Source organism: Narcine bancroftii, chromosome 8 (genome assembly GCF_036971445.1).
Source record: "Narcine bancroftii isolate sNarBan1 chromosome 8, sNarBan1.hap1, whole genome shotgun sequence".
Classification (NCBI taxonomy): Eukaryota; Metazoa; Chordata; class Chondrichthyes; order Torpediniformes; family Narcinidae; genus Narcine; species Narcine bancroftii.
Genome location: NC_091476.1, coordinates 140,770,405 through 140,798,158, shown reverse-complemented (window position 1 = coordinate 140,798,158; position 27,754 = coordinate 140,770,405). Strand labels below are relative to the sequence as shown.

General features: G+C 45.7%; 1 protein-coding gene across 4 annotated transcripts; it reads right to left on the bottom strand.

The window, feature by feature from the left end:
* On the bottom strand, positions 1-27,700 carry LOC138741270 (myotubularin-related protein 9-like). Of its 4 annotated transcripts, none has more exons than XM_069895071.1 (11): positions 27,390-27,700; positions 18,802-18,861; positions 17,867-17,975; positions 16,868-16,993; positions 13,824-13,997; positions 10,973-11,190; positions 10,426-10,587; positions 9,251-9,395; positions 7,872-8,092; positions 6,228-6,379; positions 1-1,193 (listed from the first exon to the last, which is right to left on the bottom strand). In XM_069895071.1, exons 1-11 carry the CDS (start codon positions 27,569-27,571, stop codon positions 1,024-1,026), a joined length of 1,719 nt encoding a protein of 572 aa, XP_069751172.1. In that variant the 5' UTR covers positions 27,572-27,700; the 3' UTR covers positions 1-1,023. The 4 variants fall into 4 exon arrangements, with proteins under 4 accessions (XP_069751172.1, XP_069751173.1, XP_069751174.1 ...); XM_069895072.1 differs by having other exon boundaries at positions 9,251-9,392; positions 27,390-27,699; XM_069895073.1 differs by lacking the exon at positions 18,802-18,861 and having other exon boundaries at positions 27,390-27,698.
* Between the last annotated feature and the right edge of the window lie 54 nt (positions 27,701-27,754).

The following is a 27,754-nucleotide window of genomic DNA, read 5'->3' as shown; positions in this document are numbered from 1 at the left end:
TTTGTTTACAAATACTTTATTTAAATTTTCCATTATATATAAATACAAATATTTTGAACCCTTATAAATGGGCTGAAGTGACAAATTACAGCAAGGGTTAAATTTAACCCCACCTTAATGCCTAGAGTGCAAACTTCTCAGACTCAGTAAAATATCCCTTTGGGCATGAGCTGCCCCACAAGTTGAAGGTTGGGAAGGAGGACTCGGGAGGCATTAGTTATTTAGCGCCTTTTCCTGTCATGTTGCAGGTTGTGTGAAGCAGCCGGGAGACCATAGGAACCCACTCCCCATTGCATGGAAAACTCAATATTCATACCTCTAAATCTGCAAAGATTTAATATAATTCTTCTTTGTGTCCATTTCTGCAAGTGTGATCTCCGCACTGGGTAGAAATGCTCATTTTTTAATGGTTTGCAATCAAGAGTTAAACATAGATTTATAGGTAATTAAGGGAGTACAGTAAACCATGGTTGATGGTAAGTGTGAGGCATTGCTGAAGAAACTTCCACTCCAAACCATCCAGTTCACTGTTTGAAAAATCTGACCCAGCAAACTCCATGCACTGATCCAGCTCCAGTGGTGGGGAGATTTCAGCTCTGATTGAAGCTTGTCATCCTGAACCTTGAATTCTCTCTCCCACTCTACGGTGGCTGCCCAGGTCACAGAGCACTACCACCACTTGATCTCTTCTGTGTACATGACAAGCTCCACACGAAGCCCATCGCTGCCGCTCACCCGAACCATCTCCCTCCTCCTTCACCATGTGGAATCAAATCCGCAGTGGTCGGGCCATACCAAAATAGCTCAACGATCAGTATATCTTCACAGCTGATTCATCATATTTCTTGGCGAAAGATCAAATAATAAAAGTAAAAAAATAACGATTTGTTTCCAACTTTTATTCAAGGACCATTGTTTCCCCGGATGGGAGCAGTTCGATCGGAGTGGATCATCTAACCTGGTCCTTTCAATGCAGTGACAATGACCTTGAAAGGATCATGCTGTCTGTGGAGGCGATGGGAGTCACACGGCCTCTGACCTATCCTGACATCTGGGCATCGGTGCCTCCTTATTTGCCGTCGCCATCTCTGAATTTGCTTGAGTGGATTTTCTGCTGTGTGCCATGATGTGATAAATCTGCGCGTAGGCCTCAGTCTGGTGTTCTGCTGATTGTATCCATCGGAGGAACAACCCTGAAAAGCACCAACAACAAACCCTCTTCAAAGATGCAACCTCCAGACAGCTCACACACATCGAAAGAATTGCAGCAGTTCGTGTACCTCACCACCTCCGTCCCCCCAGGGCCAATCCCACCAGCCCCCTCCCCTCTGCTTCATTGCCTGCAGTTTCTCTGCTTACACAGCTCACCCGTTTGCTGCTCACCCACAAGGCGGCCACAAATTACATAAGCCCATTAACCCAGCAGCCTACACGTCTTCGGGACATGAGGAAACCTACGTGATCACGGGGAGAATACATAGGCTTCACAGGGCTGGGTTGAGCCTGGATCATTGATGCTGTCTCTACCTCAATATCTTCACCTTTGTGTGCTTTGCTCATTCATGTCCAAGATGTGGGAAGCAGCAACAAGGCTCTGTGTGCTCTCTGAGTGCTCTCTCTGTGCTCTCTGTGTACTCTGTGGCTGGTATCCCCTTGACTTCTCCACATAGTCGCCCAATGATCAGCCAGGGAAGGGATTGCGGATTTCTTTCCACGAACACACGAGTGAAGCATTTGGGGTTCACTTGATAATCTAACTATTTAAATTAGTTGTTATTCATAGATTACATTAAAATATTTAAATACTGACATTCAGGTGATCTGATTGGAACTCGTAGAAACAGAGTTGCTACGCCAGTGTTCCTTCCTTAACTCTAAAATGTTTACTTCTTCCTGATCAGAGGCATGTTTTCAATTGAACATCTTTTTAAAAAAAAAGTTTATTATAATTTAGACATAGAGCACAATTACAGGTCTTTTCAGCCCATGCTGCCCAATTACACCCAATTAACCTACAACCCCCATACATTTTCAACCGTGGAAGGAAACTGGAGCCCCTGGGGAAAATCCATGCAGACACAGGGAGAACATACAAACTCCTTACAGACAGCGCGGGATTTGAACGCAAGTCGCTAGCGCTGTAAAGGCATTGCGCTAACTGCTACACCAACTGTGCCGCCCCATTTTAATCTTATGAAACATTGTCAGCAAAAGGGTCTACCGACATTACCACAATAACAACAAAACATTCAAACACTCAGCATGTCAGGTAGCATCTGTGGAAAGAGGAATGGATGACATTTCAGCATTTCATGTTTTGATTTTGGAGGTTGCCAAATGCTTGTTGATGAAAAAACTGGAATTTTGCAGAGATGGAACTCTGAGCGATATTACTGCCATTGGGGTACAGAGGAGGTCCTAAAAAGTGAGTACAGGCAGTTAGGTAGGGAGTTAAAAAGAAGGACCGCAAAGGGGGTAATCTCTGGATTACTCCCTGTGCCACGTGACAGTGTGAATAGAAATAGAATGAGGTGGAGGATTAACACGTGGCTGAAGGGGTGGAGTAAGGGGCAGGGTTTTAAGTTTCTGGATAACTGGGACCTTTTTTGGGGGAGATGTGACCTGTACAGTAAGGACGGGTTACACTTAAATCCCAGGGGGACCAGAATCCTGGCAGAGGTATTTGCTAGGGCTACTCAGGATCCTTTAAACTAGAATGGTTGGGGGGAGGGAACAAAATAGTACAGAGCAGTAAGGAGAAGGTTAGAATGCAAACAAAGTAAGTATTTGAATATGGATGGGCAGGTGATAGAGAAGGGAAATGCTCTGGAAGAAGATGAAGGGCAATTGGCAGGAAAAGTAAATAATGTTGTTATTAAAGATGAGGGAAAACAGGGATTAAAAATTGGTTGGGAAATCTCTGAAATTCATATATTTTAATGCCAGGAGTATTGTAAAAAAGGTGGATGAGCTGAAGGTGTGGATTGATACTTGGAACTATGATGTGGTAGCGATTAGTGAGACATGGTTGCAGGAGGGATGTGATTGGCAGCTGAATATCCCTGGGTTTCGTTGTTTTAGGTGTGATAGAGTCGGAGGGGCAAGAGGAGGTGGGGTTGCATTGCTTGTCAGGGAAAATATTACAGCGGTGCCTACGAAGGAAAGATTAGAGGGCACATCCACGGAGGCTATTTGGGAGGAACTGAGGAGTAGGAAAGGAGAGGTTACACTTGTAGGGGTGTATTATAGACCACCCGGAGGGGACCGAGACCTAGAGGAGCAAATCTGTAGGGAGAGAGTAGATATTTGTGATAAGCACAGGGTTGTAATTATGGGAGATTTTAATTTTCCACATATAGATTGGGAAACACATTCTGTGAAAGGACTGGATGGGTTAGAGTTTGTGAAATGTGTACAAGATAGTTTTTTACAACAATATGTAGAGGTGCCAACCAGAGAAGGAGCAGTGTTAGATCTACTGTTGGCAAATGGGATGGGTCAAGTGACGGAGGTTAGTGTTGGTGAGCACTTCGGGTCCAGTGATCATAATGCCATCAGCTTCAATGTCATTATGGAAAGAGAGAAGTCAGGGCCAAAGGTTGAGGTTTTTGATTGGGGAAAAGCTAGATTTGAGGAGATGCGAAAGGACTTGCAGGGTGTGGATTGGGACAATTTGTTTTATGGGCAGGATGTAGTAGAGAGATGGAAGTCTTTTAAAGATCAGATTTTGAGAGTGCAAAAGCTTTATGTTCCTGTTAGGTTAAAAGGAGGGGCAAAAGGTTTGAGAGAGCCGTGGTTTTCAAGGAATATTGGAAACTTGGTTCGAAGAAAAAGGGAGGCATACATTAGATATAAGAAGCATGGAGTTAAGGGGATGTTTGAAAGATACATTGAATGTAAGAGGAATTTTAAGAGAGGAATTAGGAAAGCTAAAAGAAGGTACGAGGAAACTATGGCAAGCAGGATGAAAACTAATCCAAAAGAGTTCTACAAATATGTTAATGGTAAAAGGAAAGCTAGAGACAAAATTGGTCCCTTAGAGAATCAGAGCGGAAAACTGTGTGTGGAGCCTAGAGAAATGGGGGAGATATTGAACAGTTTCTTTTCTTCGGTATTCACTAAGGAGAAGGATATTGGGAGATGTGAGATAAAAAAAGCAAATTGGGTAAATATGGGGAATATAGAGATTACAAAAGATGTAGTTTTAGGGCTTTTGAAGAATATAAAGGTGGATAAGTCTCCGAGACCAGACGGGATCTTCCCCAGGACATTGAGAGAAGTGAAGGAGGAAATAGCAGAGGCTCTGGCGGTAATTTTCCAAGTGTCATTAGATATGGGGATAGTGCCGGAGGATTGGCGCATTGCGCATGTGGTTCCGTTATTTAAAAAGGGTTCAAGGAGGAAGCCTGGCAACTATCGGCCTGTAAGTTTGACGTCTGTGGTAGGTAAATTAATGGAGAAAATTCTTAGAGATAGTACTTATAAACATCTGGATAGACAGGGTCTGATCAGGAGCACTCAACATGGATTTGTGGGAGGAAGGTCATGTTTGACCAATCTGATTGAATTTTTTGAAGAGGTGACTAGGAATGTGGATGAGGGTAGCGCAGTGGATGTTGTCTATATGGACTTCAGTAAGGCCTTCGATAAGGTACCACATGGAAGGTTAGTTAAGAAGGTGCAGTCTTTAGGTATAAATTTTGAGATAGTCAAATGGATTGAACATTGGCTGAAAGGGAGAGGCCAGAGAGTGGTAGTGGATAATTGTCTGTCAGGTTGGAGGCCGGTGACCAGTGGTGTGCCTCAAGGATCTGTATTGGGCCCATTGTTGTTCGTTATATACATTAATGATCTAGATGATGGGGTGGTAAATTGGATTAGTAAATATGCAGACGATACTAAGATAGGTGGAATAGTGGATAATGAAGAAGGTTTTCAAGGATTGCAGAGGGATTTGGGCTGCTTAGAAAAGTGGACTGAAAAATGGCAGATGGAATTTAATGCTGATAAGTGTGAGGTGCTTCATTTTGGTAAGAAGAATCAGAACAGGACATACGTGGTAAATGGGAGAGCATTGATGAATACAGAAGAGCAGAAAGATTTAGGAGTAACGGTACATCGTTCCCTGAAGGTAGAAACTCACATGAATAGGGTGGTGAAGAAGGCTTTTAGTATGCTGGCCTTTATTAATCATTGCATGGAATATAGGAGTTGGGAGGTGATGTTGAGATTGTATAAGACGTTGGTGCGGCCTAATTTGGAGTTCTGTGTGCAGTTCTGGTCGCCTAATTATAGGAAGGATATAAACAGAGTGGAGAGAGTGCAGGGAAGGTTTACCAGAATGTTACCTGGGTTTAAGCATCTAGAGTATAGGGAGAGATTGGTCTTTATTCTTTGGAGCGTAGAAGGTTGAGAGGGGATTTGATAGAAGTATTTAAGATTATGAAAGGGATAGACAGAGTGGATGTGGATAGACTATTTCCGTTACGAGGAGGAAAGATTAAAACAAGAGGACATGAGTTAAGAATTAAGGGGCAGAGGTTTAGAGGTAGCATGAGGGGGAACTTCTTTACTCAGAGAGTGGTAGACGTGTGGAATGAGCTTCCGGGAGAAATAGTGGCGGCGGAGTCAATTGTATTATTTAAGAAAAGGTTGGACAGGAAAATATGGATGAGAAGAAGATGGAGGGTTATGGGCATTGTGCAGGGAGGTGGGACTAGAGAGGGGTGTTTGGTTCGGTGCGGACTAGAAAGGCCTAATGGCCTGTTTCCGTGCTGTAAATTGTTATATGTCAGATACTGAACACTGGTCCTGGTCCATCACTTTCCCATGTGCAGATCGCATCAAGTTCTCGTTACTGAATTTGTGCCACGTTGAATTACATCTAAATGATCCCTTTTTATTCATTTGTTCTCCACCTTACAAACTAAGACATTTACACAGCAATTAAGTTACCACAAAAAAAAAAGCATCCTTTCATCAGGTTGTCCAAAAGCCCTCTGAAGCAATGAAAAACAGTGGCCAATTTGTGCAGATGAACCTCCCACTAGGAGCAATGGCCAGACAATGTTTAGGGGTGGCACTGAGAGTTAAATATTAGAAATAATGCCAGTCTTTTCCCAGTTATCAGAGAGGACTGCTGCTTGACCTGATTGGTCTGCTTGTTCTCTGAGCTCTGCCCCAGTGTAACTAGAATCAACCTTCACACTTTCCTGAATTGTACGTACCTTGCCAAAGCTGCAAGCTCTGTGGTGCAACCGAAGGCCAGATGACAAGGTCATTTCTTTCATACACCGGGTTCACATATTGTTCACGCTCACTCGGACTGTTTATCTTGCTCCAAATGGATATGGTCTGCCTCTTCACATTCAGCATGAGCCTATAAACAATGAGGGAAGGATTAGAAATAGAATGGACTGCCACTGCTCCCCCTGCTCTCTGTAACTTTCACATAGAACACTGCAACACAGAAACAGGCCCCTTCAGCTCATCTAGCCTGTGCCAAACTAGTTTTTTTGCCTAGTCCTGCCCCTAGTCTAGATCCGTCCATACCTCTCCCATCCAGTACCTATCCAAATTATTCTTAAATGTTAAAAATGAGCCTGCATATCTGCAAAATCTGACTCCGTAACACGTCTGAGAGGAGTAGGTGACAGGGAGAGAAGTGGGGGATAGGAAAAGGGGAATCTGAGGACCAGCATAGACTTAATGGGCCAAATCACATCATCAGAAAATGCGAGCAGAGGTTGCTGTTGGGAAGGGCCTGTGGATGCCAGTGATAATCAGGGGATCACCTTCCTCCCAAAAGCAAAGCTTTGCTTTGTCCTGGCTACAGTACTGACTGGTCAGTCTGTGTGGCCAGATGACAGGGTGAACATCCCAGGCGGGAAGACTCTAACTTACACATGATTCATGTTTCTTCCTGGTCATTCCTGGACTGATCCCAGTGGGGCTGGGAATTCCCACTGGCTGGGCACTTTACATTCCTTTCACTTCCCACTCTGAGGAATGGCCCTAGATGTCGGCACCTTCCTGCACAGACATGTGGTGTGGGAGAGTGCAGGGCATTTCCACAAGGATCAGTGCTGGGACCACTACTGTTCCTGTATTGACATGATCCAGCCCCTGATAAACACAAATCTCAGACATGTCACCCCATTACAGGAAGGCTGTGAAGGCTTTGGAAAGGGTACAGGATGTGGCCTGGATTAGAGGGAAGGAGTTATGGGGAGAGTTTGGAGAAATGTGTGTTGCTTTCTCTGGAGTGCAGGAGGTTGAGGGAAGACCTGCTAGAGGTGTACAAAATTATGAGAGGCAGTGACAGGATGGACCATCAGAATCTTTTCCTCAGGCCAACACACAAGAGGATATATGTTTACGGTGAGGGAGAGAGTGGTGGATTAGAGATGGAAGCAGATACAATTGTGGTGTTCAAGAGGCTTCCAGACCAACCCATGAAAAAGAAGGGGACAAAGGGCTATCTATCAGGTGCAAGTAGCAGAGGTCTAGGTTTGATCTGGACATCATGTTCACCACAGACATGTAGGCCGCAGGGCCTGTTCCTGTGCTGGACTGTTCCATGTGGCTGATGTTACTAAACCGAGGGTCTAGTCAACCTCAAGGAGGACGTAAAGAGTATATGGATGGCACTAATAAACATGCAGAACTAGCAGACGATTGGCCAATAGCAAAGAGAATCTTTCTACATTGAAGACTTGGGACAGTTCCCAGGGTCAAAGGTTCAGTCATGCGGAGATCATCGCTAGCTACAAGAAGCAACCAGTGAGGAGTGGGAAGCTCACAATCACCCACTCCGCTGATAAGCATCACAAGCATCCAACATAAGGGGACTTGATTCACTGCTACGTTACCGTTCCTCCTCGGTGTTACACAGGAAAGTGCCAAAGCAGGAGGCGTAGGCGTGCTCGAACAGGGTGATGAGGAAGTGCTGGTTGAACTGGAAGGAGCAGGGGAACTGGATACTCATCTGCCAGCAGCAATCCAGGAAGAGGAGGAAGACGGGTGCATCATGCTTCAGTCTGGCGTGAGAATAGGCTGAACTCGCACAGCGCAACTGGAACGGGTGGCCTGCCTGAGGAGAGGGGAAGGGAAGGGGACAGAAGTGGAGGGCAAGGGAACAGAAAGGAGGGAGGGGAGCAGTAAGCAGGGGAGGGGAAGGGAGCAGAGGGAAGGGGAAGGGAGCAGAGGAGAGGGGAGGGAAGGGGAAGAAAGGGGAGGGGAGGGCAAGGGAGCAGAGAGGAGGGGAGGAGAGGATGAGAGGGGAGGGGAGGACAGGAGGTGAGGAGAGGGAGGGGAGGGGAGGGGAGAGAAGAGGATGAGAGGGGAAGGGAGGAGAGTTACGTCAGGCTGAGACTTGGAACTACAGCACCAGCCTTTCCATAGCCCATTCTTTGGTTCAGGGCAGCCCAGTGACTCACAGTCAATCAATGCCCTCAGAACTTGTGACCCCACAGCCCACTGTGAAGCATGACCCCCCACAGGCATTAGGCTTCTCTCTGCATTCATGGTCAGTACAGGTAAGACAAAAAGTCATCAACCAATTTATTCACAGCAAGCTCCCATAAACAGCAATGCAAAAACAGCCAGACAATGGTAATCAAGTGTGAAGGGGAATCCTAACCCACCACTACTGCCCTCTCAGATAGACAAACCATAATTACGTGTGTAATAGTCGATACCATGTAAAAGTCGACCCCTCTATTTTTGGCCCAGCAGCCACCCATCCCCCCCCCAATCCAAGCTACAGAAGCCCTGAATGCGGACTCTCTCCTAGGCCCCAGCTGCCCACCCACCCATCTGAGCTCCTGACACCCCAAACGTAGACACCACCCGGTCCCGGGCACCCGCCCATCCGTGCTCCTAACACCCTGAACACAGACTTACCACCTGGTCCCAGCCACCCGCCAGCTCATCCGAGCTCCTGACTCCTTGAACGCAGGCTAACTACCCGGTCCCAGCCACCCGGCCGGCCATCTGGCTCCTGATTCCCTGAATGCCCACTTATCCGAGCTCTTGACACCCTGAACATGAGCTTACCACCTGGTCCCAGACAGACACCTGCCCATCCAAGCTCCCGACAACTCAAATGACGCAGGTACTTATTGAGGTCAAAAAAAGTATGCACGCATATATACGGTAAGTCCCGATAAAGAGAACTGTTATGGGCTGTGGAAGGGCTGGGGTGATTGAGAGTCATTTTTTATTTGCAGTTTTATAGTATCTAAAGTACCTGGAGCCACTCTCTCTCTATGAGGGCTTGGAAGCCACTGATGGTTCTGCAGTCGGGATCCAAGATGAGCTGTGCCAGAGACGTGAGCTGCAGTGTACTGTCCCTCCCCTCAGATCCATGGATGAGAACACAGGCCTCCTCCCTGCTGAGTGACAGGACAACTCTCAAAGACACAGGGCTGACCATTTAATTCCAGTTGCTTCACCGAAACCCTTCAACGTAACACTTACTATTGAAATAATCAAATTCTCCACAAAAGCCTATCAGGAGAGAAGACTTCTGTTACACAGCCAAGATTGGAATTGATCACTGTTGATGATCAGACCAATGTTCCCCACACGGCTTTCACGCTAGTATTCATGTGTCAGACCCTAGGTTTGAATTCAACTGGCGATATTGTGTTTTGGCAAAAATCTTTAGAAAATTAAAATGGTGATTGACTGCAGTGGGAGTACAAGGCAGATGTTTCAGCGCAACATGGTGACAAGTACAAATTTCAAACATCTGTCTGGAATTTTACAAGAGTAAACCTGCCCACAATCGAGTTCCATATCATTTGTCCTGAATCCCAGTGAGTGAAGGTCAGCTGAGAACACCATGCTCTTATTTGTTACTGATCCCCACCCGCCCCAATCTGAAACGTGAGACATGGAGATGGAGGTGAAGGAGTGGAGATGGGGATGAGGGGTGTGGAGAGGGGGAGGAGATGGGGGATGAGGGATGTGGATGGGAATAAGGGGGTGTGGATTGGGGTGAGGGGTGGAGTTGGGGGTGAGGGGTGAAGATGGGGGTGAGTGAAGATGGGGTGAGGGGCTGAGGATAAGGGTGAGGGTGCGGAGATGGGGGTGAGGGGTGAAGATGGAGTGAGGAACTGAGGATAAGGGTGAGGAGTGAGGATAGGAGTGAGGGGTGAGGATGGGGGTGTTTGAGGATGGGGGTGTTTGAGGATGGGATTGAGTGTGAGGATGGGGTGAGGGGTGTACATGGGAGTTGGGAGTGAAGATGGAGGGGTGAGAGGGTGAGGAGATGAGGGTGGAGATGGGGGTGAGGGGGTGAACAGGTGTGGATGAGGGGAGAACAAAGGGATTTAACTGGAGGCACAGACTTGGCAGGGGAACATGTCCATCTCTGGATAGGTCCCATCCACTAGCCCCGCAATGATCAGTGTACATTACCTGTCCACACACTGTGCAGCCAGGCACGCCGTTGTCAGGATGACTTTCACGTGGGACAGCCATTTCGAAGCCTCCAGTTTACTGAGCCACCTGTCGATGCTATGGGACTGGTCGTTGCAAGCTTCAACCAGCTTCATCAGGCTCTCCTGCAACACCCTGCTTCTGCAATGGAACACACAAAACAAATTGGGAAAAGCTCCAGTGCGCAGAGATCCTTCTGAGCCCCCAGTCCTGCAGGGCACAGTGAGAGCTTGAGGTCCATTATGGAGGGAGGCAATCAACATTCAGTGTGGTGGGGGGGGTGTGGAGGGGCAACCAAGGTCCAGTGTGGTGGGGAGGTCCAGTGTGGGGGAGGGGGAAGGAGATGTAAGGTCCAGTGTGTGTGGGGAGTGGTATAAGGCCTCAGTCTAGCCATCAGGGCCTGGTATTACTGGCTGAGCTAGGCCACAAATCCTCCCCAGTCACCTAACACCAGTATATCCACCACTGACCTGCCGTGGCCCTGTTACTCCCCACTTCTGTTCCTCATCCTCAGTGGGCACCTCACCTGTCCATGGCTCTGTGCAGTCTTTTCCAGTTTGGGTAGTTGGATTTTGATTCAAAGCCGCCACCCTTGACTCTAGCCTGGTGTGCTGCCTGCAGGGATCGCGTATCGATGATGTACCCCTTCATCCCAGGTCCCAGCACAGCTGCCAGGAGGCTCTCATCTTCCCTGCACCTCTTCCCATTGGCCCCTGTCAGTGGCTGGCTGCTCCGCATTATCACCTGCAGGTAAAAACACCATTGTTTCAGGCTGGATCCATGACTCCCACCCTCCCCACACCCACCAGATACACCTCTGGGCTGTGACCAAGCCCAGAACGCTCCTGCAGATGGGCACAATGGAATGAGGTGGGATCCCCCAGTTCTGAGATGACTGTCAGGTGGTACTGGTGTTAAAAATGGTGCTGAGATCCATCCCAATGGAGAAAACAGTGGACCGCAAGAGCTGACACAATGGAGTCCAACTGCTTTGAGCTGCATCTGCATGGGGGTTCCTGCAGACACACAAGACTCACGGAGCTGCACAGCACAGACATAGGCCCTTTGGCCCTAAACATCCATGCCAGCCTTTCGTCCATTGACACCAATTCCAATTGCCCGCATTGGGTCCTTCTATCGCTTGCCTATTCAAGTGCCTGTCTGAATGTCTTTTCACAGTCAATGTATCTACCGACACCACCTCTCTATATCGAAGTATCAGAGCCAGAACACCCAGGCTGAGAAACAGCTTCTTCCCATGGTCAGTGAAAATGCTGAACGACTGATGAACTGCTCAATCCCTCCGAGATGCTACTATTTATTTATTTTAATATATGTACTGCATATAAATCAGTTGTTATTATGTGCTATGCCTTTATATGTTTTGCACGTTTTACACTGAGGGCTGAAGAAATGACGTTTTGTACAGTTGTACAGTTGTACCATAATCATAAACTTCAATTTGAACTTGAAATCTCTGGCAGGGAGTTCCAGATATCAAACGGCAAAACCCTTTTGCTACAGATCCCCTTTTAAACTCCTGCCTCTCACCTTATACCCATGCATCTAAAACTAAAGAAGGCCCTACCATGGGAATAACATTTTGACTACCTACTCTCTCAATGCTTCTGATCATTTAAAATATTTCCCTCAGCCTCCCAGGCCCCAATGAAAACAAGTCCAGCCTATCCCATCTCTCCCCATAACTAAAGTCCTCCAGTCCATCCTGGTGAATCTCCTCTACACTCTCTCCAGGAGCCACATCCTGCCTAGAGCGTGGGACCAGAGCGGTGCCCAATACTCCAAGTGCAGCCTTCCCAGGGTTTTGTATGACAACAATGTTCCAACATTTATGCTGTGTGCCCTGATCTTTGCCAATATGCCTCCTTCACCACTACCCATTCTACCATGTTACCCATTCTCAGGGAACTTGGTACATGAACTCAGAGGTCTCTCTGTTCAACAGGGAAAGGAATTAAACATCAATTATGCAGCTGGTGTGGAGTCAGGGAAACAAACCGGTAAACCAGATGCGAGGTTCAGACAGCCAGAACCAGAATCAGAATTTATTGTCATAAACAAGTCATGAAATTTGTTGCTTTGTGGCAGCGTCACAGTGCAAACATTTATATAAACCTCATTGAAAAATAAATTAAAAATAGTGCAAAGAAAAAGGTCAAAGTAAGGCAATGTCTGTGGTTCACTGATTATTCAGGAATCTGATAGCAGAGGGGCCACTGAGGCCTACCTGAGGTGAAGAAACCTAGTGAAGACTGAAGAGGGCATGGCCTGGGTGGTGAGGGCCCTTAAGGGTAGAGGCTGCTTTCTTAAGATACCACCTCATGAAGGTGTCCTCAATGGAATAAAGTCTGGTGTCCGTGATGTCGCAGGCCAAGTTAACCACCCTCTGGAGTATTTTCTTGTCCTGAGTGTTGGCACCAGACCATACCACAGTGATGTAACCAGCCAGAATGCTCTTCATGGTACACTGTAGAAGTTTTTGAGGGTCTTCGGGGACATATCGAATCTCCTCAAACACCTCACAAAGTCCAGCAAGTAACATTATGGCCGCCATTACTGAAACTTGCTTGTTCTGTTTATTTATTTTATTTAAATTCTTCACCCATCACGATGGTGCTTGAATTCATGACCCCAGAATATTCACCTCCCTTAGTCATAAAGCACAGAAACAAGCCATTCAACCCATCAAGCCTATGCCAACCACAGAGCACATATTTACATGTCACCAAAGACTTGCAAATTTCTCCAGATGTACCATGAAAAACATTCTGTCTGACTGCATCACTCTCTGGTATGGAGGTGCCAACGCCCAGGACAGGAAGAGTCTACAGAGAGTTGTGAACTCGGCCTGTGACATCATGGGTACCAGTCTACACTCCATCGAGGACATCTTCAAGAGGTAGTGTCTCAAGAAAGAGGCCTCTCTCCTCAAGGACCCCCACCACCCAGGCCATGCCCCCTTCTCTCTGCTACCATCGGGAAGGGGGTACAGGAGCCAAAAGATGTGCACTCAATGGCACAGCTCCTTCCCCTCCACCATCAGATCCCTGAATGAACAATGAGCCACAGACACTGCCTTACATAGACTTTTTCGTGCACTATTTTCATTTATTTTGTAAGATGGTTTATAGAAATGTTCGCACTGTGATGGTGCCGCAAAACAATGATTCTGATCCTGACACAATCCTACATTAACCTCATTTTATTCTCCCCACATTCCCTTCAACATCCACAGCTAATTAACCAGGCTGACTTCCCAGAGGGGTTGGAAGGACCTCATAACGATGATTTTGGAGGCCAGTGAGGCACACCTTGTACTGTATGTTGGAAATGACTTTGGGAAACCAATGACCTACCATTCCATTGCTCGTGTGGTAGTAGCTGAGCACAGGGAAGCGGCCACCTTGTCGAAACTTGGCCGCAGTCCTCAGTGTGGCATCATCAATGGACTTGTGAACAATCGCAGCCTCTGGGTAGCTAGCACACACTCTGAACTCCTGATTCACGTAGCTAAGCCTCCAGTTACTGGTCTGCTTGAAAAGAAAAGATCATTGGCTGAGTTTCCTGCAGCAAGAAGACTTTATTTACTTTGAGAAGGATTGACTCCCTGTGGCGAGTCATTATAACCTCAGGAAGCAGTGATTGCTCGATCTTGTCTGCGAACAAACCAGGAGGGGCATGGATAAGTTAAACGGGCACACTCTTTATCCCAGAATCTGTAAATAGAGCCCATAGACTCAGGTGTGAGGGAAAGATCAACTCTTGTTTGTCACAAAATACCGAGTACACTGAGAGGGTTTCTTCTGCGGACAGACTAACAGGTTATCTCTGACATTCATTCAGCTGTTTAAAGAGCACAATTTACAGAGTGTAGGATTAAAAAGATCCATTACCAAACAGCAAGGGTAGCAGGAGAACACTGTTGTGGGGTTCATTCAGGAGCCTGATGGCTGTCGGGAAGAAACTGCCTTTCAGCCTATTGGTGCGCAGTTTCACACTCTTGGCAGGGGGAAGAAGAGAGTGTGTCCAGGGTGTGATGTGTCGGCTGCCTTTCCCAGGCATTGGGTGGTGTAGATGGAGTCTGTACAGGGGAAGGATGTTTGTGTTATGAGCTGCATATCCCTCCATCTGCATACTCTCCTAACCTTGAGCAGAGCAGCTCCCGTCTCATTCAGGAAATCTGCTCTTTTGATGCTCCTGTAGAAGTTGTAGAGGTACAAGGGGGACCAGCTGAACTTCCTTAGTCGTCTAAGTAAGTAGAGGTGTTGGTGTGCTCTCTTGATCATCTCAACATGCTTGTCCCAGGTCATTGAAGATATTTATTAATGTTTTTGCTTCATTGATGTGGACAGGGGTGTGGATTCTGCCCTTCTTCTGGTCAGTAATCACCTCCTTCATCTTGTTGACGTTGAGAGAGAGGTTATTATCTTGGTACCATGCTACTAGACTCTCAATCTCTTTCCCGTGTTCAGTCTCAAGGTTATTTGATACCCGGCCTATCATTGTGTTGTAGGTGAGTTTGATGGAGTTGGAATGGTGTTTAACTATGTAGTCATGGGTGTTGAGGGTGTGTGATAGGGGACTGAGTACACCCTGGAGGAGTGCTGGTGTTGAGTGTGATCATGGAGAAGGCATCGTTCCCCAACTTCACTGATTGTAGTCTGTTAGACAGGAAGTCAAGGATGCAGTCACTAAGGCCTCGATCCTGAAGTTAGGGAGTAAGTTTTCTGGGTCTATGGTATTGAAGGCAAAGCTGTAATCAATGAACAACAGTCTAGCATCATGTCATGTAAATGGGACCTGAGGAACATCTTCTTCATACAAAGGGTATGTGGAATGAGCTGCCAGTGGAAGTGTCAGAGAATTGGGGATAATTGAGAAAGATTGAGTCGTCTGGGATTCTACTTGCTGGAATTCAGAAGAATGAGAGGGGATCCTATAGAAACATGTGAAATTATGAAAGGCTTAGATAAGATTGAGGTAGCTAAGTCATTTCCATTGGTGGGCGAGACCAGAACTAGGGGCCATAGCCTTAAGATTCAGGGTAGTAGATTTAGGACAGAGATGAGGAGGAACTGCTTTTCCCAGAGGTTGGAGACTCTGTAGAATTTGTTGGATAGATTTCTAGCATTGAGGAATTAAGGGATATGGGGGGAAAGGCAGATAGGTGGAGATGAGCCTATCATCAGACTAGCCATGAACTCATTGAATGGCAGAGCAGACCTAATGGGCTGAATGGCCGACTCCTGCTCCTATTTCTTATGTTCTCGCTTATCTGACTAGTACAAGTTGGGCAAACGATCCATTTCCCTGCAGTAAAACCTGACAACCATTGCAAAGGAGAACTGCCCCCAATAGTGGTGGTAATGCAAACTCCTGTTCAATTCCTAGCTAGAAGATAATGGTTGTCTGAAGTGCAGGTCACATTGCAGCTGAAAACATGAGCAGTGATCTTTGACATGGACAATGACACTTTTCCTCTCCTAGCTTGGGACGACTGTCAACACTGCATCCAATAAATCCTCATCTGTGCGATAGACCCGCAGTGAACCGTCATGCTGAGGGTCCTGGATGAATTATTCCCTCTGCTGTTTTGCCATTGGAAGTTTTAAAAAGGATCAAAGTTTCTGCACAGATAACAGCACATTCCACAGATGCTGTGTCTTCAGTATCTGAAGCAGAACCTTTTTAATTCTTCTTTTTGTGGTTTGATTTGTCATTTCAGTGAATGGTCAGATGTGGACAATTCTAGCATTCAGTTCCCATCCCCACAGCTCCCACCTGAACCAGATGTGGTACTGGAGATCATTGGAAATGATCAGCTAAACACACTTAAAAAGGTTGCAAGGTTGTTCCCCATGGTAGGGGAGTCTAGGACAAGAGAGCACAACTTCAGGATAAAAGGGCATTCATTTAAAACAGAAAAGCAGAGAAATTTCTTTAGCCAGAGACTCGTGAGGTCATTGGGTGAATTTAAGGCAGAGATTGACAGGTATTTGATTAGTCAGGACATCAAGGGTTACAGGGACAAGGCCAGGGAGTGGGGCTGAGTGGGAGGATGGATCAACTCAGACTTGATGGGCCGATTGGTCTGCTTCTACTCTTATGTGATCTTGTGAAAGGGATGTAGGAACAAGAGGCCATCAGCTCCTCTAGACTACTCTGCCAGTCAATGTGATCCTCAGTCATCTGAGACCGAAATTCATAGACCAGCCTGTTCCTAAATCCTCATTAGTTTGGTTAATAAAAAATTCAATCCACCTCAGATTTAAAATTAACCATCTACCTACATGTTCATGGACTTTGAAATTTCCACTATCTCTTGGAGAGCTGTTTCTAAAAATGAAAGATTTAATTGTTTGCAATGCCTTTAGTTTGGAATGTTTGGTAATAAACTCACCTGTGCAGAGAGTTTGGTGAACTGGACCTGGGGAGTGCAGGGGTCGCAGCCTTGCTGCAGGCTTGCTTGCTTTGGCCGGTAGAAGAAGGGGTACATGTGGGCAACAGACTCCAGGGATGACAATGCCTAGGATGCAAACACAGTGGTAACGGGTTACCCAGCGAAGGCTTAGTGAGGTCCACAGCATCGCTCTGGAGAAGAGCATCAAAACTAAAATTAGGGGAAATATGGAGTGGGGTGGGGGGGGGGGGGGTCACTTGTGCCACAGCCAGCCTGTTTCATGACATTCTTTTTAAGCAACTTCAGAATGGTTAATTTAATTTAATTTAGATATACAGCACAGTAACAGGCCTTTGTGGCCCACGAGCCTGTGCTGCCCAGTTACACCCAATTAATCTACAACCCCCAGAACGTTTTGAACGGTAGGAGGAAACCAGAGCTCCCGTGGAAAACCTACGCAGGCACGGGTAGAACGTACAAACTCTTTACAGACAGTGCCGGATTCTAACCCAGGTTGCTGGAGCTGTAACAGTGTTAAGGGTTGCTATGTTCCTCTAAAAAAGTCTTATATAAAACTTCCCTTCCCCACCCCAAACTTGCAATCTTCCATTAAGTAGAAAACAAGGGGATAGGTCTTTTTTTTAAAATCTCAGGACACGAGAGAACAAACACTTCCACAAAGTGTTCAACCACTTAGCTTTGCTCTGGTTGGATCCCTACCTGCTCACTTTGGGACCATTGGGCCCCAGTGATCTCCAGTGTGGGTGCTTGGAATGGACCGGGGGGGGCATATAATTGGAAGGGATAATGGGCACCCAATGCAACATTTTTAATAAACCTAGAATGCTGGAAGCAGCAACAGGATCTTTGCTGAGAGTTTCAGCAAAAGGAGTAACCCATGATTTGGGAATGTCACACCACATTCCCACCTTTCATCTCCTTTGACATACGGGATAGGAATTTGCGATGACATCTTAATGCTCATTCATCATTCAGTACCTCTATAGAACTGGCAATGTTCAAGCACTCTTCCATGCCTGGCACCTCCAGGTACCAGATACACAGGTCTTTGCATTTTACAGTTATTATCCCTGATGACCCAACAAATCTAAAAATGAGAGAGAAGAAAAAACAATCAGAAGTTCCAACAATAATTTGGGGAATGTAGACCTTGGATTCTGTTAAAATAAAAAAACTTTTCACTTTGACCACATTAGGGTCATCAAAGTTCTAATTTTTTTTCTGCGAAACACCATGGTCAGTTTTTATTTGAATGAATAGTGCACTGAAACTATCAATGGATTGAAAAATTGATTCAGGCTCATTGCCTTTGATCAGCTGGTGAATTCCACAGCAAAATCACTAGGATATAGTTCAGTCTCAGGCAAAGAGGCAAAGACAGGGTCCACCTATGGTGAGGGGACACAGAGCAAAGAGGCACAGCCTCAGAAATGGAGCCTCATATACTGAAGGGACCTGCATCTCCACAGAGCTGCTGAGACCTGGGGGGACGGGGAGGGGCGGGACAGAGAGGAGAATTGGAGTTTTGAGGCCGACAAGGATGTTTGGCAGCAGGGTTGCAAGAAATGAGGGAAGCGTGCAGGTAGGTGAGGTTAATCTCACTGAAGGGCAGCACAGACTGCAGGGCTTGAATGCTCTCCTGTTACAATGGTCTACAGTCACAGTAACAACAACCAACAGATTAGATCAAGCACAAACAAAGCTTTGCAGCATCACTTTAGCAGAAACAGAGATATTTCTGAGACTGGTCTCTGCAGAGTGGAGATAGGTTGGCCCACTGAGTTCTGCCAGGTTGAGACACAGAGGTCTCTGGTAACCACATTGGGAGGGACCTACTGGTCTCCAGCAGAGTGTGCAAGGTGCAGGGCTTCCAGTGGAGCAGATAAGCAGCGAGCAGCAATTAAATACCAGACCTGTCCCCGTCCGGTTCAGTTACACACTTGATGGTTTGATATCCGCTCAGGTTCTGAACACTGGTTAAAAAACAAAGGGGGAGAGGAGGCAAAGATTTGGAATTAGTGTCGGAACATGAGAGGTTAAATGTTGTTCTGAATTCAATAAACCCCATGACCAGAGGAAAATCAGAATGGTTTTTGTACGTTAATTACAAATTATTATGGTAAGTTAGATGTCAGAATTTAAATGTTAGACATTCTGGAAGGGTGCAGCAGTCAGTGAGCATTAGAAAGCAGGAGAAGGGACATCAGGATCACTCCAGTCAACAGGCCACTCATCAGCTGGTGGTACACATGCCATCTCAGGAATGGGTCCCAAACATGCCCGGAGTTACAATGGGGGAAGGGGTGGATGTGAGAGGGGTGGTGGGGGGGGGGGGTCAGGATTGGTGTGGGGGGCTGTTGGTAGAGAGGGGCCAGGTGTGCGGGGGGGGTCAGGTGTTGGGGTTGGTGGAGGGGTTCAGGTGTGCGGGGGCAGAGGGATGTTGGGTATGTAGAGCAGTGAAGGGGGGGGCAGGTGTGGGGGGTAGGTCAGGTATAGAAGATCAGGTGTGGAGGGGGTTTGGTGTGAGGGGGTTGAGTGTGGGGGGTCAGGTGTGGAGGGGGGTCAGGTGTGGTGGTATCAGGTGTGGGGGGAGTCAGTGTGGGGGGTTGGATGTGGGCGGGGGAATCAGTGTAGGGGCTTGGTGGAGAAGGCTGTAATGTGTGGGGATCCACTGAGGGGGCTGGATGCAGGGGGCTGTAAACTTTACAATAGCACGCAGTCTAGTTTATTATTGAAAAGCCCCAAGGTGCTCTTGACCTATTTTGTGCACACACTCACTCTGCTCACATACAATTCCACAGCTGAGGTGAGTGATGGTTTTAATGCAGCATATTCCTGGTTGAGATGGTGATCAGTTAGGAACTCTCCACATCTATACGAGTTGGCAAGAGAGGTAGAGAGACAGAGAGACGGAGAGATAGAGAAATGGAGAGATGGAGGTGGAGAGGTGAAAAGATGGAGAGACAGAGGTGGAGAGATGGAGAGAGCTCCTCTGCAGGCTTGGAAGGTCCTGTTGCTCAAAAGCTTCCTGTGCTGGAAGTACAAACTGAAGAGGGCATTCCAATTAGGTGGGCATTTCCTACTAGTTTCATGTTGAGTTGCCATGTGTGCCAGATGTGTGGTGTGGAAAGGCTGTGTTCCAATCCCCTGGAAGATCAGTAGACAGATGGAGATCGTGAACTGCATGTAGTACATTCACCTCCCAGTCAGAGAGAGGTTGGTTCCACTCCACTTTCCAAAGTGGTAGGGAGACACCAATAGCCCTGAGTGTAAAACCCTACTAAAGATAATGGACACAGTCCCAGTACATCACTGGCAAAAATCTCCCCACCATTGAGTACATCTACAGGGAAAGCTGCCGTTGGAGAGCAGCAGCAATCATCAAGGATCCACACCACCCAGTGCACTCTCCATTCTCGCTGATACCATCAAGAAAAAGGTATAGGTGCCACAAGATGACACCACCAGATTCGGAACAGCTGCTACCCCTCCACCATCAGACCCCTCAACAACAAACTCAATCAGAGACTCATTTAAGGACTCTTACAATGCACATTATTTATTATTAAATATTTACTTTCTGTATTGCACAGTCTGTTTGCACTTCCTCTTCTTTACATTTCTCTCTTTTATATATAAACCCCACATCCCTCCCTCACTCCCTTCCTGTCCCCCACCCACCAACCCTCCCCTAAAATATCAAAAAGAAAAGTAAGAAAAGAAAAATAAAAAAGTTAGGAGAATGTCAAAAAGAAATATAAATCTCAATACAAATAATAATGGAGCTGGGAGTTTCCAAGAGGATGGGCTTTCAGAGAGTCCTTCAAATTTTCAAACCAACGTATTGTAAATATGGGCTCCATATTTTGAAAATAAAATTGGTAAGTTATTTTTTTCAAGTGGAATACAAGAGCGCAATTCAGCATGCCATCTCTTCATCCCTAAGTCCGTATTTGATTTCCAAGTGCGCTTCCTAGAAACTGCTAAAGCTAATTGTAAAAATTCAATTCGATACATAATTAATCTTAATTTAGGTCTAACCATTTTAATATTACCCAACAAAAATAACATCAGATCCTGTGGGAGTTTTACCCCTAATATTTTCTGCAAAAAAAAATCTTAACTCTCACCAAAAAGGTTTTACTCTTGGACACTTGCAAATAGAATGAAAAAACGAACTAATTTCCTGATCACATGTAAAACATAAATGTGATAACGTTGGATTCAACTTTTTTAATTTTTGAGGAGTTAAATATAATTGATGTAAAAAAATTATATTGAACCTGTCTATACCTAACATTAAATAATTTTCATCATATTTTCTTTACATATTTGCATCCAGTCATTTTCATCTATTTAAATCAATTTCCCATATTGATCTTGATTTATGAATCCCTAACTTAGGAGCTGCTTTTTAAAGTAATTTATATATCACCAAAATAAACTTATTCATACCACCCTTACATATCAGTAATTTTAGTTCATTCTGTCTAGGTAGTATCAAATTAGGAACTAACTTATCAACCAAGAAACCCTTAACCTGATAATAACAAAAAATAGTATTATTTGAGGCATTAAATTTTTCCTTCATTATTTGAAAAGTATTAAATTTACCAGCTTCAAAACAGTTTTCTATTTTCTTAATCCCCATCCAACTCCAAAACCTCAAACATTGATTATCCACAGAAAAAGGAAGAAGTCTATTTTGATAAAAAGGCATTTTTTTTGAGAAATAAAATCTTTTCCACCTATTTCATAATCTATTTTATTCCATAGTTCAATCAATTTTTTTTCAAAATAGGGGTATCTCTACTTCCTATTAACAATTTTGAGTTCCATTTATAAATAAAGTCTTCCATACAGTTTTCTCCTATTTTATTCAAATCTATTTTAACCCAGGCTAGAGATTTGTCTACATCAAACATCCCATTAATTTGTTCGAATACTGTGATGTTATTTCTTAAATTATATGTTATTTTTTCCAATGGAATACATTTATTCATTTCTATGTACCATTGCTGTATTCTCAGGCTATCTTCTGATTTCCAGGATGACATAATACATTTTTTTGCTAGAGCTAAGGCTATCATAATAAATCGTTTTTGTGCTCCATCCAAATCGAGTCCAAGTTCTTTACTTCTTATATTACTTAGAACATGGAACACAACAGAGAAGTCCAACCGCCCACCTCCACCACCTAAAATGACAGAATGAGAAGAAGACGAAATGAACTGACCCAGTATGTAAAAGTGGATGACACAAATTTTTTGTTTATTTTCTTTGTGTGATGATATTGTTTAATGGGTTTAATGTATCATATATGTTGAACATTGAGTGGGTGGGGAGGGGGGGGTGAAGGAAGGAGAGAAGGGAGGGGGGGAAAGGGGAGAAAATTACACTGTGTATATTCAAGAGGGAAATGTTTATGTGTATTTTGGTCAGTATGGTTCATAGTGTGAAAAATAATTTTTTTTTAAAAATCCCATTAATAAATTTCAATTAAGCTGCCTTTAAATAGTTCTTAAAATGGGGAAGTTGCAAGCCTCCTAATTCAAATTTCCTTGTCCATTTTTACAAACACACTCTAGCCATCTTTCCTTTCCATAAAAACTTCCTAATACTCAAATGTAAATCCTTAAAAATTAAATTGAGCATATTCTCTATATCACAATAATCACCTTTAACCAAGGGCAAAATTTTACTTTTGTCCCAATTAATCTTGAACCCAAGCGCTGGAGACAATGCTGAAACATTGACACCATGTCCAGCTGCCGGTCCTCCACCTCTGCTCCCTCCTGAGATCCTTCACTCGATGTCGATAGCACCCGAATCTGCAAAGGACCAGGCACTCTGGAACTCACCGTGCCCATAGAACCATAGAACATTACAGCACAGAAACAGGGCCCTTTGGCCATCCTAGTCTGTGCTGAACCATTTTTATGCCTAGTCTCACTGACCTACACCCAGTCCATAGCCCTCCATACCACTCCCATCCATGCACCTGTCCAAATTCTTCTTAAATGTTAAAATTGACCCCATATTCACCATCTCAACTGGCAGCTCATTCCACACTCCCACCACTCTCTGTGTGAAGAAATTCCCCCTAAACGTTTCCCTTTTCCCCCTTAACCCATGTCCTCTGGTTTGTATCTCACCTATCCTCAGTGGAAAAAGCCTCTCTACATTTAATCTGTATATCCCCCTCATAATGTTAAATATCTCTATTAAATCTCCCCTCATTCTTCTATACTCCAGGGAACAAAGTCCTAACTGTTTAACCTTTCCCTGTAACTCAATTCCTGAAGTCCAGGCAATATCCTAATAAATCTTCTCTGCACTTTTTCAATCTTCTTGATATCTTTCCTGTAGGTAGATGACTAAAACTGCACACAATGCTCCAAATTTAACCTCACCAAGCTGTTCCTACAGTTGCAACACTGACATCAACCCAGCCTGGGAAAGTCCCATTAACCAAAATCCAATCAGCCTACTCTCAATCATAGTAGTGACAGAAGGTGATATCGGTGGTGACAAATGGCACATATTCACCAGTGCCTGGATTTCCCCAGGACCAATTATCTCTAGACCTCATCATGGCAAACATTCAAAGAAGGATCAAAGAGCTAAATTCCAGATATGAGGTGTGAGTGACTGCCTGTTTGACCATGTTTTTCTTTTCGCTGCAACCCTCTACTTTGTAAATTGTTCTCTTTATCCAACTATATGAATATTAAAGATAGCCTGCTGGACTGTTCACAGAAGAACCCTTCTCTCTGTACTTGGTATAATGTAACAAATAAACTTAAACCAATTCAAAAAGTTTGTCTTGGCATTTACTCTTAATTCATATGTTCAATTCCTCTCCCTTTATTAGATTGCTGAACAAACTCCCTGGTGGGAGTGTGGAATGAGCTGCCAGCTGAATTGGTAAATGCAGGCTTAATTTTGATATTTAATAAAAATTTGGACAGGATCATGGATGCGAGAGGTATGGAGGGATATGGTCCGGGTGCAGGATAGTGGGACTAGTAACAATAATAGTTTTCCACAGTCTAGAAGTGCCAAAAGGCCTGTTTGTGTGCTGTTGTGTTCTGATGTTCTAAACCAATGGTTTTCAAACTTTTTCTATCCACTCACATACTACCTTAATTTATCCCTATGCTCTGTGATTCGTAAGGGATTACTTAAGGTGGTCTGTGAGTGGGAAGGGAAGGTTGAGAACCACTGCTCTAGACCCAATTGATACTGAAATATTTTGCTTGATAAAAACTGTCATTGGCCCATTTCCTTTGGAGTTATGAAACTGTGCATGTAACAAGTCAATTAGGTACAATTAAAATAGTGGCCTTAAGTAATCCCTTACGAATCACAGGGCTCCGATGGCATAGGGATTACTTAAAGTTGTACGTGAGTGGAAAGAAAAAGTTTAAAAACAACTGTTCTGAACCTTGCAGTAACTGACTTCTCCGTAACCCTAAGCTCTATGCTGTGTTTTATTTGCTCTATTTACATATGAGCTGATTTACTGGATAGCCCACAAAACAAATTCTTTCGTGTGAATCCTTGTTACACGTGACAATAAATTTGAACTTGCTTAACTTGCCTAGTGCTTATTTCATTTCTACAATATGGTTTTGATGACACTATTGAACAGTTGGGAGGGTGAAGTTTTCATTTTGGTGCTAAACTGGACCGTTTCTAGCTGCTATTACCCAATCAGCCCACACACATTAAGGAGGCAGTCTTCAATTAATTGCTACAGATCAGTGTGGCGGTGAAAATATGGGGGGAGGGGAGAGTGTTTAAAAACTTGGATTTGAGTGAGCAGTGTCAGAATTGGATTGTGATAAAGTACAACATTGCAAAGGAGGGGGGGGGCAGATGATATGACATCTGAACAATTACAGTTCATTCCAATGATGTGTGAAATTGGACAATATTAACAAAAGAGGTCATAAACACTGATTTTTTTTCTGCATTAGGTCTTCAGACAGACCTTGGATTTACATTCTATGAAGCTGCTTCCTTCCTGTTAACATGTTGCAAAAATTAACCACATTTAAACGGTCACAGAGTCTCACTGCTCCACCTTCGGATGGGGTGGGGGTAAATGAAGCCATTCCTGTTACACAAAAAAGGGTTTAGAGCAGGGGTGTCAAACTCAAATTCACGGCGGGCCAAAATTAAAAACTTGGATTAAGTCGAGGGCCGAACTAAATATTTATTGAAAATTTTCAACAACATCTGCATGTTTTCTCTTCTTTCAACATATGTAATGTTAAACTTTAGGATATAACTTTAGGAGGATAATGTTACAGGTCAGGAGTAGGTAGCTCAAGTTCACCCTTTGCTTGACCTGAGGGAAACCTATTTGGTCCCTGTGGAGATGTAGTCAGCATTCACAGGCTGTGTCCATTTTGGCCTGCATCAGGACTCAGCATTTCCAGCTCACTCCTCAGGCTCTAGGCCTCTATTCACCCTCGACCCACCATCCCTCTACCTGACCAGTCCTTTACCCAACCTCTACTCACCCCTCACTCCACTCGCACTGCCTCTACCCACCCCATCCTATACACGCCCCTCTACTGCCTCTCCCCTCAACCTGTTCCTCCCTCTACCCGTCTCTCACCCTCTAATCACCCCTCCCCTACTCGCCCTGCCCCTCCCCTTTTACCTCTTCCCTATCCACCCCTCCTTCTTCTCATCCCTCCCTCTAACTGCCCCTCGCACCACCATAACTTCCCCTGCCCATTACTCCTCACCTACACCCTCTGCCCACTCCTGCTTACCCACACACTCAGGCCCAGCGCGCTGCCGATCAGCCTTTGCGGACAGCCACCATCTCTCTCTTCACGTGCAGGGCCGAACCAGTCGTCCCTGGGGTCCGCGCGGGTGCAAGTGCTGAAGGCCGTGGCGACCGGGAGAAGTGCCAGTCGCGCGGGGCTCGCGCTGCCCGGGGGCCGTGCGCAGCCTGCCATGCCCGTCGCGCCGACAGGAATTCACAGGCGCTCGCCAATCCGCCGCACCGTTCGACAGGTGGGAGAAGTGACTGGTTGTGCGGGGAGCCTTCCAACTGGCTTGCCGGCTGATGACATCGACAGACTTCTCGTGTTACAATTTCTCGTGTTACAATGGGGAAGGATGTGCAATGAAGGGGGAGGATGGTGGGGGTACCAAAAAACAGCATCGGCTCTCGCTGCAGGGCGGGCCACCTCTAATACATTTTTGAAATGATCTTGCGGGCCAAATATAATTATATCGCGGGCCAAATTTGGCCCGCGGGCCAGAGTTTGACATGTGTGGTTTAGAGGGAAGTGCATCTTCCCTGATCTGGGAAAGAGGCAGAGCACCACATTCCACACTGGATGCCCAACAGGCTGAAAGTCCAGCCCTGCCTTGTGAAGATCAGGAGGCAGGACACTGTTACAACCCTCAACAAGACCTGCTGGACGAACTCAACGAGTCGAACCGCTTCAGTATGAGGCAAAGCACAACCTGCTGGAATAATTCAACGAGTCAAACTGCTTCAGTGGGAGTAAAAGAATGGGTAGGGGGATTTCAGGTCAGAATCCTTCATCAAGACTGAGAGCGCAGAGGAATGATAGTCAATGTAATGAGTATTTATTGTCCTCCAACAGAGTGAGACATGAAAGTCTGCAGACACTGTGATTGTCGTAAAAACACACAGTAAATACTAGAGGAACTCAACCAGTCTCGCAGGGTGCACACGAGGTAAAGACATATTACTGAGGTTTTGGGCCGGAGCTCTTCTTCAAGGTGGAAGCAAAAAGCAAGCAGGTATCTGAATAAAGACTGGGAGAGAAAGGGGGAAGAATGGGAGAGGGAGGAGACCAGACAAAAGGGGAGAATTGCTTTTGGCTCTGTGGAAGGAGAGGGAAAAGGAAAGGGAGAGAGAGAGAGGCAGACAGACAGACAGGCAGAAAGAGTGAACTGGAGAAATGCAGGGAGGCACAGGGCGTTTGACCTGCTGAGTTTCTCCAGCAGCTGGGAAGCTGCCTACATTTTGCTCATACCTTCCAGCCTGAAATGTTGGTCATGTATCTTTGCTGCCTGCTGAGTTTCTCCAGCATTGTGCGTTTATTAGAAATACAGCAAGGGTGTTTTGGGAGGCTCTTTTCAAGAACAGGATGTATTTTTGCTATTTTTTTTGAGAAGGTATTTGAAATGCCTGTGCATTGGTTTCAGGTGTTTCAATAATTCATGTCAAGATCTGCATCCAGTGTCCAGCGCTGGCAGATCCCAACTGGGAATTTCCACCTGCAACATTTTTTTGCTGCAATAATTTTCCAGGGTAATTAACAAATCCTTACAAGCAAAAATCCCTGCAGGAAGCCAACCAGTGATACATTTCCCCTCTGCTGATCGAGTTGAAACTTGCCACCGACATTCCTCCACTGGAAACGAGCCCCTGCTCATCGTTCATCGAGGGACGTTGTGGGCACATTCGCATCGCTTCGGATGGTCCTGCAACTGCACTGACCTTTTCTCGATGGCATCGATATTCCTGATCAATAGGCAGAGCTCGAGCGAGCCGGCGCCCCGGGACGAGAAGAGGAGGTGGTGGCTGGTCAGACACAGGGTGCCCCTGGCCGGCTGCAGCAGCGGCCGCGAAACCACCACGTCGTCCACCTTCCAGGTCTTGATCAGCTCGGCGAACTCCATTGTGACCCCGCGCAGCGCAGACACGCCGGCCCGGGGCGGATAGAAGCTGATGTCAATGCAACGTAACAAAGAGGCCCGAATTGGGCATTTGGGGTTGGGGTGAGAGCGCAGCTCGGCGGCGCTCGCTGTGATGGGACGGGCGGGGAAGCTGTGGTCAGAGCCCCGGACATCGCTGCATCACTT

Excerpts from the sequence above, each read along its gene's own strand:
- LOC138741270 (XM_069895071.1), bottom strand. The coding sequence starts at position 27,571 with ATGGAGTTCGCCGAGCTGATCAAGACCTGGAAGGTGGACGACGTGGTG. Across the intron at positions 16,994-17,866 it reads ACATTGCCAGTTCTATAGAG|GCATTGTCATCCCTGGAGTC; the intron begins GTACTGAATGAT and ends TTTGCATCCTAG. Across the intron at positions 8,093-9,250 it reads TAGAGAGAGAGTGGCTCCAG|GCAGGCCACCCGTTCCAGTT; the intron begins GTACTTTAGATA and ends CCCTCTCCTCAG.